Source organism: Vespula vulgaris, chromosome 7 (assembly GCF_905475345.1).
Source record: "Vespula vulgaris chromosome 7, iyVesVulg1.1, whole genome shotgun sequence".
NCBI classification, from domain to species: domain Eukaryota; kingdom Metazoa; phylum Arthropoda; class Insecta; order Hymenoptera; family Vespidae; genus Vespula; species Vespula vulgaris.
Window position 1 is genome coordinate 3948065 of NC_066592.1, and position 13136 is coordinate 3961200.

Consider the following 13136-nt stretch of genomic DNA (forward strand, 5'->3'; position numbering starts at 1 on the left):
TGTAATAAATATATTTGATATCTTTTAGAATACTTTAAAATTAAAAATTAAGAATTTTTTCGATCATAAGATATCGTAACCTTACATTTTGTCTAAAAATAAAAATAATCGATAGATTAAGTACTTAAATGAAAAAGATATATAATAAGATATAAATATAATTATGAAATGCATTAAAAATTATAGAATTAGCAATATTTATAATTTATTTAAAATATATTTATCATACAAAAAATATTTCACGTTAAAATTAATTTCAATTATAAATATCCCATAAAGATATGTAACTATCTTTTCCTGCAGCAGCCATTAAATATTTACAATTATATGCTTCTACATAATGAGGTGAATAAATGACATCATGCACTGTATTTTTATGTTGATCCAATACTGCTAATTGCTTCAAAGTTTTCTGAGAAAATATTCTTAAACGACCATCCCAATTACCCACGGTAAAAAGTTTTTTATCTGGCCTTACACTTATAACCGATGTACCAGGATTTTTTAAAGTTAATGTACATTTAGTTGTTAAAGTATCGGATGATAAATTAAATATCTAAATAGTAAAAAGATCTATTGTATTGTATGATCTGATCATTAGATCTAATCACATATACTGTATCATATGATCTAATCTTATTTGATTTAATGTATATATAAATATTTATAATATATGTACATACATAGTATATACAAGCAAGAAAAAACAAGTGAAGTTTTTACCTCTAATTTTTCAGAAGGACTACCAATAATTCCTTGCATATACGAAGTTTCAAAATCAAGAGCCATGGGGCATGATTCTATATCCATACAATGAAGTACTTTTTTTGCTGTTATATCCCATAGCACAAGCAATCCAATTTCATAAGCAACAAGTATTTTTTGATCTGTAGATGGCAAGGGTTTTATAGCCATTACTTCTCCTAATTTTTTTGAATATAGGACTTCTGAAGAATATAAAGTTAATTCCATATTTGAACTTTTGACAGAATATAATCCAATATTAGAATCTTTAAGAGCAGTAATGACAATATCTTCTGATAATACTTGACATCTGTAATCACCAATAATCTCATGAAAGATAGATATCATTAAAAAATAATATTCTTATTTAAAATATATTATTAATTTGTCTATTAATTCTTTATCATATTGTGCAGAGAAATAGAATATATTTTTAGAAATAAATTTTTTTATATAATTGAACAAGATAGTATAATAATATTAAAATATATTTTTATAAATATATATTTATTGAGCTTATATAAATATTTAAATGATACCTGCAAAAGGAATGGTAGTCATGATCAATTATTTTATTTATCGACCAATGTGAATTAGACATATTGTATATTTTTATACTACCACATTTTTGTTGAACCAATAAATTGTTATTATTAATATTATGCATAGTCAAACAGGGATCTATTCCTGCATCAAACTTCGTTAATATTCTATTTCTCTGGAACAAACATAAATTACATAATTAAGAATTTTATAGAAAATATATTACGATATCGCATATATATTTAATAAATGTTATATAATTTTTAACATAACATTTTACCTTTAAATCCCAAATATAAACTTTTCCTAAAGCACAGCCAGCATATAAATGTTCCACATCAGAATTAATCCAAAATAAAAGACTGTGAATACAACCCATATCACTACGTAAAAGATATTTTGGGTCTGGTGGAATTACTGCCATTTTTAATAAATCTTTCTTTTTATTAATACTTAAATGAAAATAAAAGCAAGAACTTATCGTGCTCTGAAGAAAATAACAAATTATACCGACATCAAACTAGATGGCATTATATTACCTGTTTTACCATATGAACTAAAACATTGTATCGATTGAGTAATATAAAAATAAAGTTAAAAAGTTTCCTGTATATATTCAATATTAATATTTTATTGAATTATATTAAATTAAATTCGATAGATTATTTTATTGAATTGTATATATATTTAAAGAAGAAAATAATCACAGAAAATATATCACAGAAGTATAAGTACAGAAATATAATTAGACAAAAATATAAAGGCATCTAATAAATAATTTTTCATTATGTTTTATTATCTAATTGATATTCTATATAATTAGTGTATTAATTATAAAGTTTTAAGAATAAATTTCAAATTGCCAAATATGATCAAGATTAAACAATGAAAATCGCAAGAGAAAGGAAAAATAAAAAAAGCGCGTTGAACGTTATAAAACCTTGATCTTAATTCATTTGTTTATTAGTTAAAATGATTAAATTACATATGGAGCTATTGTTCGTATACTTTGTGAACGTTAATTCGACTTTCGATATTAAGAGATCATAGTTGAAAATTAATTCGTTAGGAGGCGCTGTATGTTAATTGATCTGTAAGATGCCATAAACGATCTCTTAGTGGCGGCCGATGCGAATACAGCCACAAGATACACGTCCACGTGGAAACTGAATAGTTTTAGAAGAAAATCTGACGATAAAAAGATGTCCGATAATAACCTACTACAAACTTATAATTGTAAGTATAATTCAATATATTTTTCTTTATATATTTTACTTTTTATTCCCTCGTATAAAATGTACAATTATTTTTGTTTGAATCAACCGATCGTAACGCGCTTCAAGCATAAATGAGATGAGCTCTTATAATGGCGGCTTTTGTTTATTTAATATCATCGATAGAATAAAAAAAAAAATCCATCTACCAATATCACCCTTCTACTGATCCCTACAGTTCGTAGATTGTCTTTCCGAACACAAAATATCGAAGAGATATACGCATGACACTTCATTTTCATGATTACATGCAAGAACAGTTCACGAATTTTTAATATCAAATATCAGATCCATTCATCGACATTACATTGTTAAATATTCTAAAAATCTTCATTTAAAACTTTTCGTCTTAAACTTTTTTTTATGAGCCGTCGATTTTTTATAAAATCAATTTTTCTAATAATCGATTACATCCCGGTAGTTACATATTGGAGTATTAGCAGGATCAATTTTTCTTTTGTACGTTTTTAAATATTATTGTTTCGCATTATGCAATGGATTAAAATCTTGTAAACTTGAATTATTCCAACAATAATAATCCGGAAAAATAAATATAAAAGTTCTTTGTCTTTTATCAAATAATTGTCGACACGTGCTTATGAAATCACGATAAAAATGATATGATTTTGAATAATTTCCAACAATTATTTTATAATGATCGATAAATTTTTATTATGATCGAAGTAATAAGATCTGTTATTTTTTAATGTTTTTATATTTAGTTGAAATTAATTTAATTATATGATCATAAATATGTCGGAATTTAATTCAGTAGAAATATGAAATTTTTATAGTATCTATCCAATGTCTCTGGCAAATGAGTGCGCGCGATCGATTGAAATGCATAATTTTATAGGACAAAAAGAAAAAAAAAAAGAAAAGAAAAAACCACTTGGGTATAATGCCCGAAGTGGTAGTGCCCTTTTGTTATCTTATTGTTATAGGCCGAGAAAGATAAAGAATATGTAATAAGCATGTGTGCTTGATCGATAAATTTACAAAATGAATTTTTACGTTATAACGTTTTAAGAAAAGAAATAAACGAATCGATTATAACATCGAGGCTTTTCGTTAAATTTATATGTACAAATTTATATCTATTATTATATATAATATTTAAAGAATTATATTGTCAAAAAAAAAAAAAGAGAAAGAAAAAAACTTGAAGCTAGAATGGAAACTTTTGTATTGTTTGATCGAATTGCATAAAGGCAAGTACTTTCAATGTTGTACAACGTAATCTAGTTGATTGTATAAGCTAGTAACATTGTAACGTGAGACAGCTGACTGCGTGTGAGAAAATCAACTTCTTTCAAGTTCTGACAGTAGATAGATATTACACATATGCTTACATACGGCGATACGTTTGCCGAAAAGAAAGGTATGGTATATATATATATAGGTATATATATGTTTTCTTACGTTGAATAGATAAAGCAACCTTCTAGGAAAGATAATAATAGAAAGATTGGTAAATCAACGGATATATGTTTAAAAGGATCTGATTACAATGCTAGAAAAAGCTTTTTGTTTTATCATCAATGAAATCGATTTTCTTAGTTCCTGAAATGAATTTTGTCGCATTATTTTATATCGTTTTTTAAGATGCAATTTTTTCATATAGTAGTTCATATATATATAGATACATGCACACACCCATTCATATATATATATATATATACATCACGTATTTGGTGTTTTATTTACTTATTAGATGAAACAAATAATTTTGAAGAAACCCTTGCTGATTACGTGGGAAGTACACAATACGATGAAAACGAGATACAATTTTCTCGGCCAGTTCAAGACGAAGTGATCAGGTAATCATTGAGAGTCTTTACATTTTATATTTATCCTTATTAATCTTGAAATTATTCTAATAAAACGTTTTTTTTTTGTTTCAGCGTATACGAGGTATATGTAAAAGAAGAAACCGAAGATACTAATACAAGAGACGATCTTCCGATTATTCCAAGCTTATCATCTTCGAACGATCATCAATTGATTCAAGTAAACGATCATTTATCATCAATTAATTGAACTTTTTCAAATTCAATTTTCTGCTTATAGTTTATGATGGCGTTTCTCAAGCTTATTTGTTTGTAATGATACCGCGACCCACAAATGTTGATAACATACAATTTTTAATAGATCGAAATCGCTGTATATTATTTTAAAAATACGAACTCGTAAAAAGATTCTACGAGAATATCCTAGGAATCTCTTAAAAATTAATCACTTTCTTTACTTTGGCGTAAGATAGCAACTATCATTTCGCGATCCATTAAAAATTTAATGCGACCCATATTGGGCAGCGGCCCATAGATTGAGAAACGCTAGTTTATGGTATAGTTCAATTAATAAATTATTTTATAAAGGGTGATTCACACGCAATGAACATGGATACGAGCATCGATTCGGAGGTGATTAAAGTCGATAGTACAGTAGGCAAACTTCTTGGAAAGGATGCTCTAAAGTATAAAGTGAGAAGCATGAGAAAACATATTTTATTCTTTTTTAAATTGAATATAACAAATGGAATAAAATATAAATAAGATGAAAGTTCTTTGTAGATTTTAGAACAGTGCATCTCTACGAACGATAATAACGTCGTTGTTTATTCACATCCGGTAACGGAAGGTGGTCCATCTTCGTCTTCGACTCGCATGATCGATAAAGATGACATAAGATCAAGATTACATTTCGTCAAATATTTAAAACGCGATGGGAAAACGTTAAAAATTTGGGAATGCGGAATTTGTAAGTATCATCGATTATTTTTATTCCGAACAATCTTTTAGATCTTTCCTGTTACCATGTGGATTGCATCTGGATCCTATTTCTTTTCTTTTTCTTTATATATTAAATCGTACATCAAAATAGGTTCGAAAGAGTTTCGACATCAGTATACATTGATGCGACATTTACCAACGCATACCGACGAAAGAAATTTCAAATGCGAAGCTTGTGGTAAAGCTTTTCGACAATTGTCAACTTTAAGTCAACATAAAGCGATTCATAGCGACGCGAGGCCATACGTTTGTGAATTTTGCAAAAAAACATTCAACAGGTACGCAAAAGTAAAAGATGTATTAGAACAATGGATGAATAAATAAATAAATTGTTCTTGTTTTAGAGTATCGACGCTAATCTCACATCGAAAAACGCATTCTGAACACAAACCGCACAAGTGTCATCTATGTGGGAAAGGATTTCATCAAAAAGGTAATCGTAATTTATTTAACGCACTTTTTTTTTTTTTTTTTTTTTTCATTTATTTCTTAATATATAGAAATATTTATATCTTTAGGCATTTAAAATTCGACAAAAGCTTATATTTGCTAACTATTAATACGAAAATACACAAAACATCAAACAATTTGTTTTCAGTTTTAATAGATAATATAAAGGATTATTTCTCAACAACGAATTCTAATTAAAGGTATTTATGATCGTAGGTTATTTGGTACGAGGAATTAAGGTGATATATATATATATTTTATTCTGTTTAAATGCTTATGTCATATATTTGCAATAATATTGGTGACAATAAATTAAATAAAAATAAGAATAACAATAACTTTGTTATTGGATATGTATTAACAAACAAATTGTTAAAAAAAGAGTAAACGCTATATAGAAAATATTTATCGTATATAATTTGTACGTTTTAATTAAAATATTATAAAATATTTTGTTTAGGTAATCTAAGGAATCATGTGTTCACCCATACTAATGAGAGGCCATATAAATGTGAACTTTGTGGTAAAGGATTTAATCAAATGTCGAATTTAGTGTGTCATAAAGTCAAGGCACATGCGCATGCAGAAAAAATGCAATACACTTGTACAATTTGTGGTAAAGAATTCCCACGAAGATTTTCATTGAGATCGCACGAAGAATATAAACATGGTATTAAATATCGGCAACCAGTTGGTCCGCAGGCCGGACTCAATGATCAAAATATTATGAGAAAGTACGTATTAAATTAAAAAACATTATACACAGAAATATTTATAAAAGTATAAAATGCATTCGAAAATTTTTTTTTAATATCTTATTTTATATATTTCAAACTCTTTCTTATATATATTTAATTCTATAGTAAAAATGTCAGAATAGTACAACTACCTGGTGAGGAAGGAAATCAGATGCCCGAGGTAGAGATAAAAGCATATTTTAGATTTATAAAAAAGAAATTAATAAAAAAAATTTCTAACACATATCGAACGTTCATATATATTTTTATAGATCCTTTCTTCAACTGGTACTGAAGATCCGAGAACAACTGAGAAAAATAATTCTAATGGTACTAAAGATCTGGATAACATCAAATCTATACAGATACGTATGCCACTCGTAAATTCTGTCATTCAAAAAATAGAATCTGATGGAAAATCACGATTTGCTATTGATTCTGGATCTGAATCTCACCAAGGTATCTTTTATTTATTCTCATGCGTATAATAATAAAAAAATATAATACGTGGTCATTACTATATATAAGTTTACTTCCATTTGGATTCATTATAAAATGATAGGACTGTCTACGTCATTAGATGCTCAGTTTACATATTCCGAACACATTGGAGGTGAATCGCACCGCTCGTTTGATCCATCCACGATCTCTTCGGCCGATGAATGTAACGAATTATTGGATCTTGCTGCTCAAGGTGGGATACAATTTGTTCGTGCTACTGAAGATGGTCGTTACGAGGTAATCTTCAAATATCCTAATTGATATTATTTTGTGAGAAATATAAATATTTTATACAAATCTAATATCAGGTAATGACAAGTAACGAAGCTCGTGATCTTATGGTTCAAAATTCGCATGATATGGCAATTCTTAATAGCGAGGAATCGGATGCTATTAATGTTGTAAATTTACATAACAATAACGATATAATTATCGGTGATGCCGATAATCAGATTATGGTTTTAAATTCCAATTCCACACGAAAGCAGATACCAATGGATTCGATTGAGATATTAGAAGATAAAGATATCAGAATTTTAGAAAGCAAAAGTCTCGATGATCGTTTCATAGAAGGTCTTAACTTTTTACCGCAATCGAAAATTGATGACTTCATTCTTGGTTCTAAATCTTTAGGTATAGATCATAACAGTATTAATATTACGGAACACGACGACGAAGGTGAATTTATAATATTTTAAGTATTAAGTTTTATAATGTTTTATATTTATATATATTTATTACCGAAATTGTTTAATACGTTTATGTATTGTACAGGATTAGATGTAATTTCGAATCATCATGATTTTGCGAATATTCTTAACCATCGAAATGATATTGCTGCTTTATCGAGAGAAACAAGTGCCTCCTCATTATATAAGAATCATTCGTCGACACCGATAATAAGTAATACGTTGTCTTACCTTAAGGCTAATCAAAGTATATCAGAAGATATGACTATTATTAACAATTCTACCATACAAGATCATGCGGAATATGACACCAAAATGAAACTACCGATGGTCTTTGATGAAAATGATCACAGTACTGGAATCGTATCTCTCAATCATCCAGAGATTAAAATTCTTGATTCGGGAAATCAAGCTACGAAGGTAAGAAAGAGAAAGGAAATATGTTTAACTGATAGTAATTAACAAACTCCTTTCATATAACATGTCGTTCCATAGACCTTCGGAAATAACGAGACTTTATCTCCATTATCAAAAATTTATCCAAATTTTGGAGAAGTCAAGATTTTAGGACCGAAAAATCATGGTCAAGAATTAGTAACAACACAGTTTCAAGATATGAAAATGTTCTCTCCTTATGAGGATCTATTAAAAAATTCAATAGCACCTTTAAATATGCGTGGTAATAGTCCGAATAATATATGTAAAAAAGAAGTGAAAATTCTTGGAAAGAAATTAGGAACAGGTATCATCGGTGGTACCGAAGATGATAAAGTTATTAAATTACTCGATGATAAACGAAAACTGGTTAGTATTTTTTTAGGTACGATCGATCTACATATATGTATATATGTATAAATGTTATGATCATTTGTTCAAAGGTATTGGATAAACAAGATGCTTGCAATCATGTGGACAATGGATTGACTTCTCCATCATCAGTAGATAAACCCATTACGGAAAATGTTGATCAAAACTGCTTTTCGCTTCAAGTAAAACGCTATCAGAGCATACAATGCCATCAGAATTATGAAAAAGAAAACGTTCCTCCTAAATGTATAGGTTTGCAGTCCGCACGAGACTAAATTCATGAAATCAAAGAATCCTCTCATTGGTAAGGGTAGTTCACCGGACATCCACTTCAACGAAACGCGGGATACTTCCAACAACAATAACAATAACAATAACAGCAGCAGCAGCAGCAGTAATGATAGTTATACCAATTGTGTTCTTCCAGATTTGGACTCATGAAAAAGAGAAAAAAAGTTAATCTATTTTTCTATTGCGTTTGATAGTTCATTGATGTTTCGCGTCTGCTTCCATTACAATTGCATTACGATAAAGAATTACGATCATTTTTAAATATAAAAATTGCAGTTGTTTCCAGCTGGACAGAACAATTAATTATGAGCAAGAGAAACGATACTTCGTATAACGAACGAATAATTGCACATTTTCAAAAACTATAGAAGAACGACTCGATGAATATTAGATGTGGTTTCTAAATTGATTTCGCTTTGAAAAATAATCTTGCGTCGTCGCTGAAGATAAAACGAATTTATAATGTAATCTCTAATTATTAGCTAATACTCCTGTACATATTACAAAACTATATTTTTACAAGATATTAGTATATTCTTTTAACTTTAGTATAATATGATATTATGATTCCATCTTTTCGTAAAACGATGACGATAGTAATTGTTTTTACACTTTATATTAGTCTTTCTAAAAGCAAAACATCTGTTTATAGATAGGACTTCAAAGTAATAGTCACATTTACGCATAAAAGTTTTCGATATAATTACGTGCCTCACAATTGTTATAAAATATGTTTTAATTGGTAGTAAAATTTTAAGTAAAATTAAGTAAAATTAAACTAGATGATATACACCACCACATACACAAATAAATGCATACATACACACACATACACATACACACACGCATACACACATTGCACATATTTTAAAGTTTATATTTTTCACTTTTTAAATCTTTATCGATCTTTTATACTTCGCATACTTAAATTAGATCAATAGTATCTTTATTCATTTTTTAAAAAATAATTTATTTCCTTTATTCCTTGTGGTGGCTGTATTTAGGCAATGTCTTGCGTATCATTCGATAAATAATATATAACTTCGTAATAATTCTCTTAGCAATGGTTAGATTAAGTTAAATGGAAATAATTACATTTATTTTTAATCTCCAGAAAAAAAATAAGCATAGTAATTGCGATATAAGTATCTGATTAGAGAATACAATGATACGATAAGACTGTGAAAAGATTTTCATATTGGAGATACGTATAAAATTAGCTTTTATATTACACTTGTGCGCGTGTAAAAAATTACACTATAAAAGTTACAAAAAAAAAAATACCCCGTTTGAATATTTTCTCGTTAAATTTTATTGTATGTAATTACCAAATAAAAAATTGAATAATGTTTCGCATTTGAATTTTGATATTGCACAATAAATTGTATTCAATTTTTTACAATAATATGTATATCGAAGTAAACATAAAAAAGTAATTTTATAAAAATATTTATTATGTTCTTCTTAATTTGAAATTGAGGTATTCGTGTATTGCCGCGTTTTATTTAAAACTCGACCTCAATTCTTTTAAGTTAATAGCCAATGACAAGAACACGTTCTTTTTTATTAACCAATCATATAACACTAGTACATTAGGCGTATCGTATCGTGACGTGTACAGGGCTGTATCATCATATATTATTAAGATCACATGTGATTTAATGCCACACCCACACCATAAAATACATTTCTAATTAAGGAATATAAGTAAGACAAAAATAAAAAATAAATGAACTATGCATATTCTTGCAAATGAATATACTTCTTAGTAATATATTTATATAAGTTTTTTTCTAATGGGATTACTCACTAGATACTGCCATTCTTTAAATAAGTAGGAAACGATACTTTATTACTCATCGCCGGATAAAACACCGTCATATTGACGTGTTCCAACCTTCACACTATCATTATACGTTTATACGGCGTAGGGGAAGCTTCGTAGTTTAAAGCAAAACTATTGGTAAAGTATATTACATTTTCATTTTTATCATATAAATTATATAAATAATAAAGTGAAATATATGTAATGTGTGTGTGTGTGTAATTAAATTTAGAGATTATTATATCTCAACTAATTTTTTTAACAAAATATTTGACAAATGCCAAGGATGATTAATAAGTGGGCAGGGCACTATACTCATATAGATGTATTTCATGTTGGCAGCTAATTTTCTTTGAAATTGATATATTCAATTACTTTAGCATTTGAACTCTTTAAATAATGAGATATAGCTTATTATATATGAAATACAAATTTACGTTATATATGGAAAAAGATATAAAATCATAACTTGTTAAAAGTATATGTATTAATAAAGTTAATTTGTTTTTAGTGCTATTTATAACTGTCCTACGATGTCTCAACAATATTATCCATTCAAGGTAAATGATAAACCATGGATTTTTTACTTCTTTTTTGTGAATTTTTTAATGACCTACTTTTTGCTTTCTATATACTTTTTTTTTAGTCTCATTAAAAAAAACTTATATTGATATTTTGTTTAAGGAATTTCGTTAATTTCTTAAAAATTTATTAAATAATTTGTTTAGTGCACACCTACAGTGTATCCTGCAGATCCATTTGATGCTAATGCAGATGCAGCTGTGCTTCGAAAAGCAATGAAAGGTTTTGGAACTGATGAGAGAGCTATTATTGATATATTAACTAGAAGAGGAATTGTTCAACGTTTAGAAATTGCAGAAGCTTATAAAACTTTATATGGAAAAGATTTAATAAGTGACCTTAAAAGTGAGCTTACAGGGAAATTAGAAGATGTAATAATTGCTCTTATGACACCTTTGCCACATTATTATGCGAAAGAATTGCATAATGCAGTAAGTGGATTAGGAACAGACGAAGAAGCAATTGTAGAAATTCTTTGTACTCTTAGTAATTATGGCATTCGCACAATTGCTGCATTTTATGAGAATTGTGAGTTATTTTTTTTGTAGATTTATTATTTGTAATTAGATGTTAAAGAAAATTTTAATTTGAATATATATATTTTCAGTATATAGTAAAACTTTGGAAAGTGATTTAAAGGGAGATACTTCAGGTCATTTCAAAAGATTATTAGTATCTCTTGTTCAAGCTAATAGAGATGAGAATCAAGGAATAGATCATGATCAAGCAACTGCTGATGCTCAAGCACTTTATGAAGCTGGTATGAAAAAAAATCTTATTTAATTTATCTGATACATTGCATTTTATCTACAAATTTAACTTTTTTTTATCATAGGTGAAAAACAATGGGGTACTGATGAATCTCAATTTAATGCTATATTAATAACACGGAGTTATCAACAATTGAGACAAACCTTTCTTGAATATGAAAAAATTGCTGGACATGACATAGAAGTTGCTATTAAAAAAGAATTTTCTGGAAGCATTGAAAAAGGACTCTTGGGAATAGGTTAGTGTAATAATTTATTTTTCGAGTTAGTTTATAAATATATGATTTTTCATTTCACTTGTTTTTTACTATTCTTCTTTTTATAGTGAAATGTGTGAAATCAAAAGTGGGTTTCTTTGCTGAACGTTTATATGATAGCATGCATGGTATTGGAACAAAAGATAAAACTTTGATTCGCATTATTGTATCAAGAAGTGAAATAGATTTAGGTGATATTAAAAAGGCATTTGAAGAAAGATATGGAAAAAGTTTGGAAAGCTGGATTGCTGTATGTATTACTTCTGTCTCTTTAAATTCATTGAATATCTTTAGTATATATGTTTCATTATATTTACAAGATTTAATATGTTTTAGGATGATACCTCTGGTGACTATAAAAAAGCTCTTTTGTCTTTAGTTTCTACTTAATTCTGATCATAATATTTAATGTATAAAGATTATAAACAGTATAAGTGAACTTTTATAGCGTACAGTAATATCAGTATAATATGCAATATTATCTGATATTCGAACTATGAATTTAGTTTAGAATCTCAATTTTTCTTAAAATGCAATTGTCATAACGAGGGTCTGATGTTTTGCTCATAGTAAAAGTTCCATGTAGCTTATATATAAAAAAAAAGTTTAATTATGCATAAATTAATATTTTTTACACATTTTATATATTTTTATTATATACACTTATATATATTGTGCCTACATATATTGTCTAATAGAGAGATTTATTTTTGAGTAAATATTAAAATTGTTAACACATGAACAGAATAATTGTTATAATTAATGTACACTTTTAAATACTTCGCGTTTATTAAAAATACTACTAAAACACATATTTCTATATCCGTAAATGTACATGTCCTTTTTCTTTTTCTGTTATTGTACTATTTAGATC

The 13136-nt window shown here is 27.5% G+C and overlaps 3 protein-coding genes across 6 annotated transcripts; 2 read left to right on the plus strand and 1 right to left on the minus strand.

Moving 5' to 3' along the window:
• Window positions 1–115: 115 nt before the first annotated feature.
• LOC127065348 (guanine nucleotide-binding protein subunit beta-like protein 1) lies at window positions 116–1796 on the minus strand. The gene is made up of 4 exons (XM_050997534.1): window positions 1568–1796; window positions 1284–1462; window positions 724–1054; window positions 116–556 (listed from the first exon to the last, which is right to left on the minus strand). The coding sequence occupies exons 1-4, from the start codon at window positions 1709–1711 to the stop codon at window positions 257–259; spliced, it is 954 nt and encodes a 317-aa protein (XP_050853491.1). The 5' UTR covers window positions 1712–1796; the 3' UTR covers window positions 116–256.
• A 626-nt stretch (window positions 1797–2422) lies between these two features.
• On the plus strand, window positions 2423–9352 carry LOC127064989 (zinc finger protein 148-like). Of its 4 annotated transcripts, XM_050996742.1 has the most exons (17): window positions 2423–2523; window positions 4276–4381; window positions 4466–4571; window positions 4940–5044; window positions 5135–5321; window positions 5445–5631; window positions 5698–5786; window positions 6264–6537; window positions 6667–6721; window positions 6813–6999; window positions 7103–7278; window positions 7350–7719; window positions 7816–8150; window positions 8226–8534; window positions 8609–8719; window positions 8790–8992; window positions 9105–9352. In XM_050996742.1, the coding sequence occupies exons 1-16, from the start codon at window positions 2490–2492 to the stop codon at window positions 8976–8978; spliced, it is 2820 nt and encodes a 939-aa protein (XP_050852699.1). In that variant the 5' UTR covers window positions 2423–2489; the 3' UTR covers window positions 8979–8992; window positions 9105–9352. The 4 variants fall into 4 exon arrangements, with proteins under 4 accessions (XP_050852699.1, XP_050852698.1, XP_050852700.1 ...); XM_050996741.1 differs by having other exon boundaries at window positions 8790–9352; XM_050996743.1 differs by having other exon boundaries at window positions 7121–7278; window positions 8790–9352.
• Window positions 9353–10592: 1240 nt separating this feature from the next.
• Window positions 10593–13074, plus strand: LOC127065309 (annexin B9). The gene is made up of 7 exons (XM_050997471.1): window positions 10593–10791; window positions 11165–11213; window positions 11382–11763; window positions 11843–11995; window positions 12071–12244; window positions 12331–12512; window positions 12599–13074. Exons 2-7 carry the CDS (start codon window positions 11187–11189, stop codon window positions 12650–12652), a joined length of 972 nt encoding a protein of 323 aa, XP_050853428.1. The 5' UTR covers window positions 10593–10791; window positions 11165–11186; the 3' UTR covers window positions 12653–13074.
• The last annotated feature ends 62 nt before the right edge of the window (window positions 13075–13136 follow it).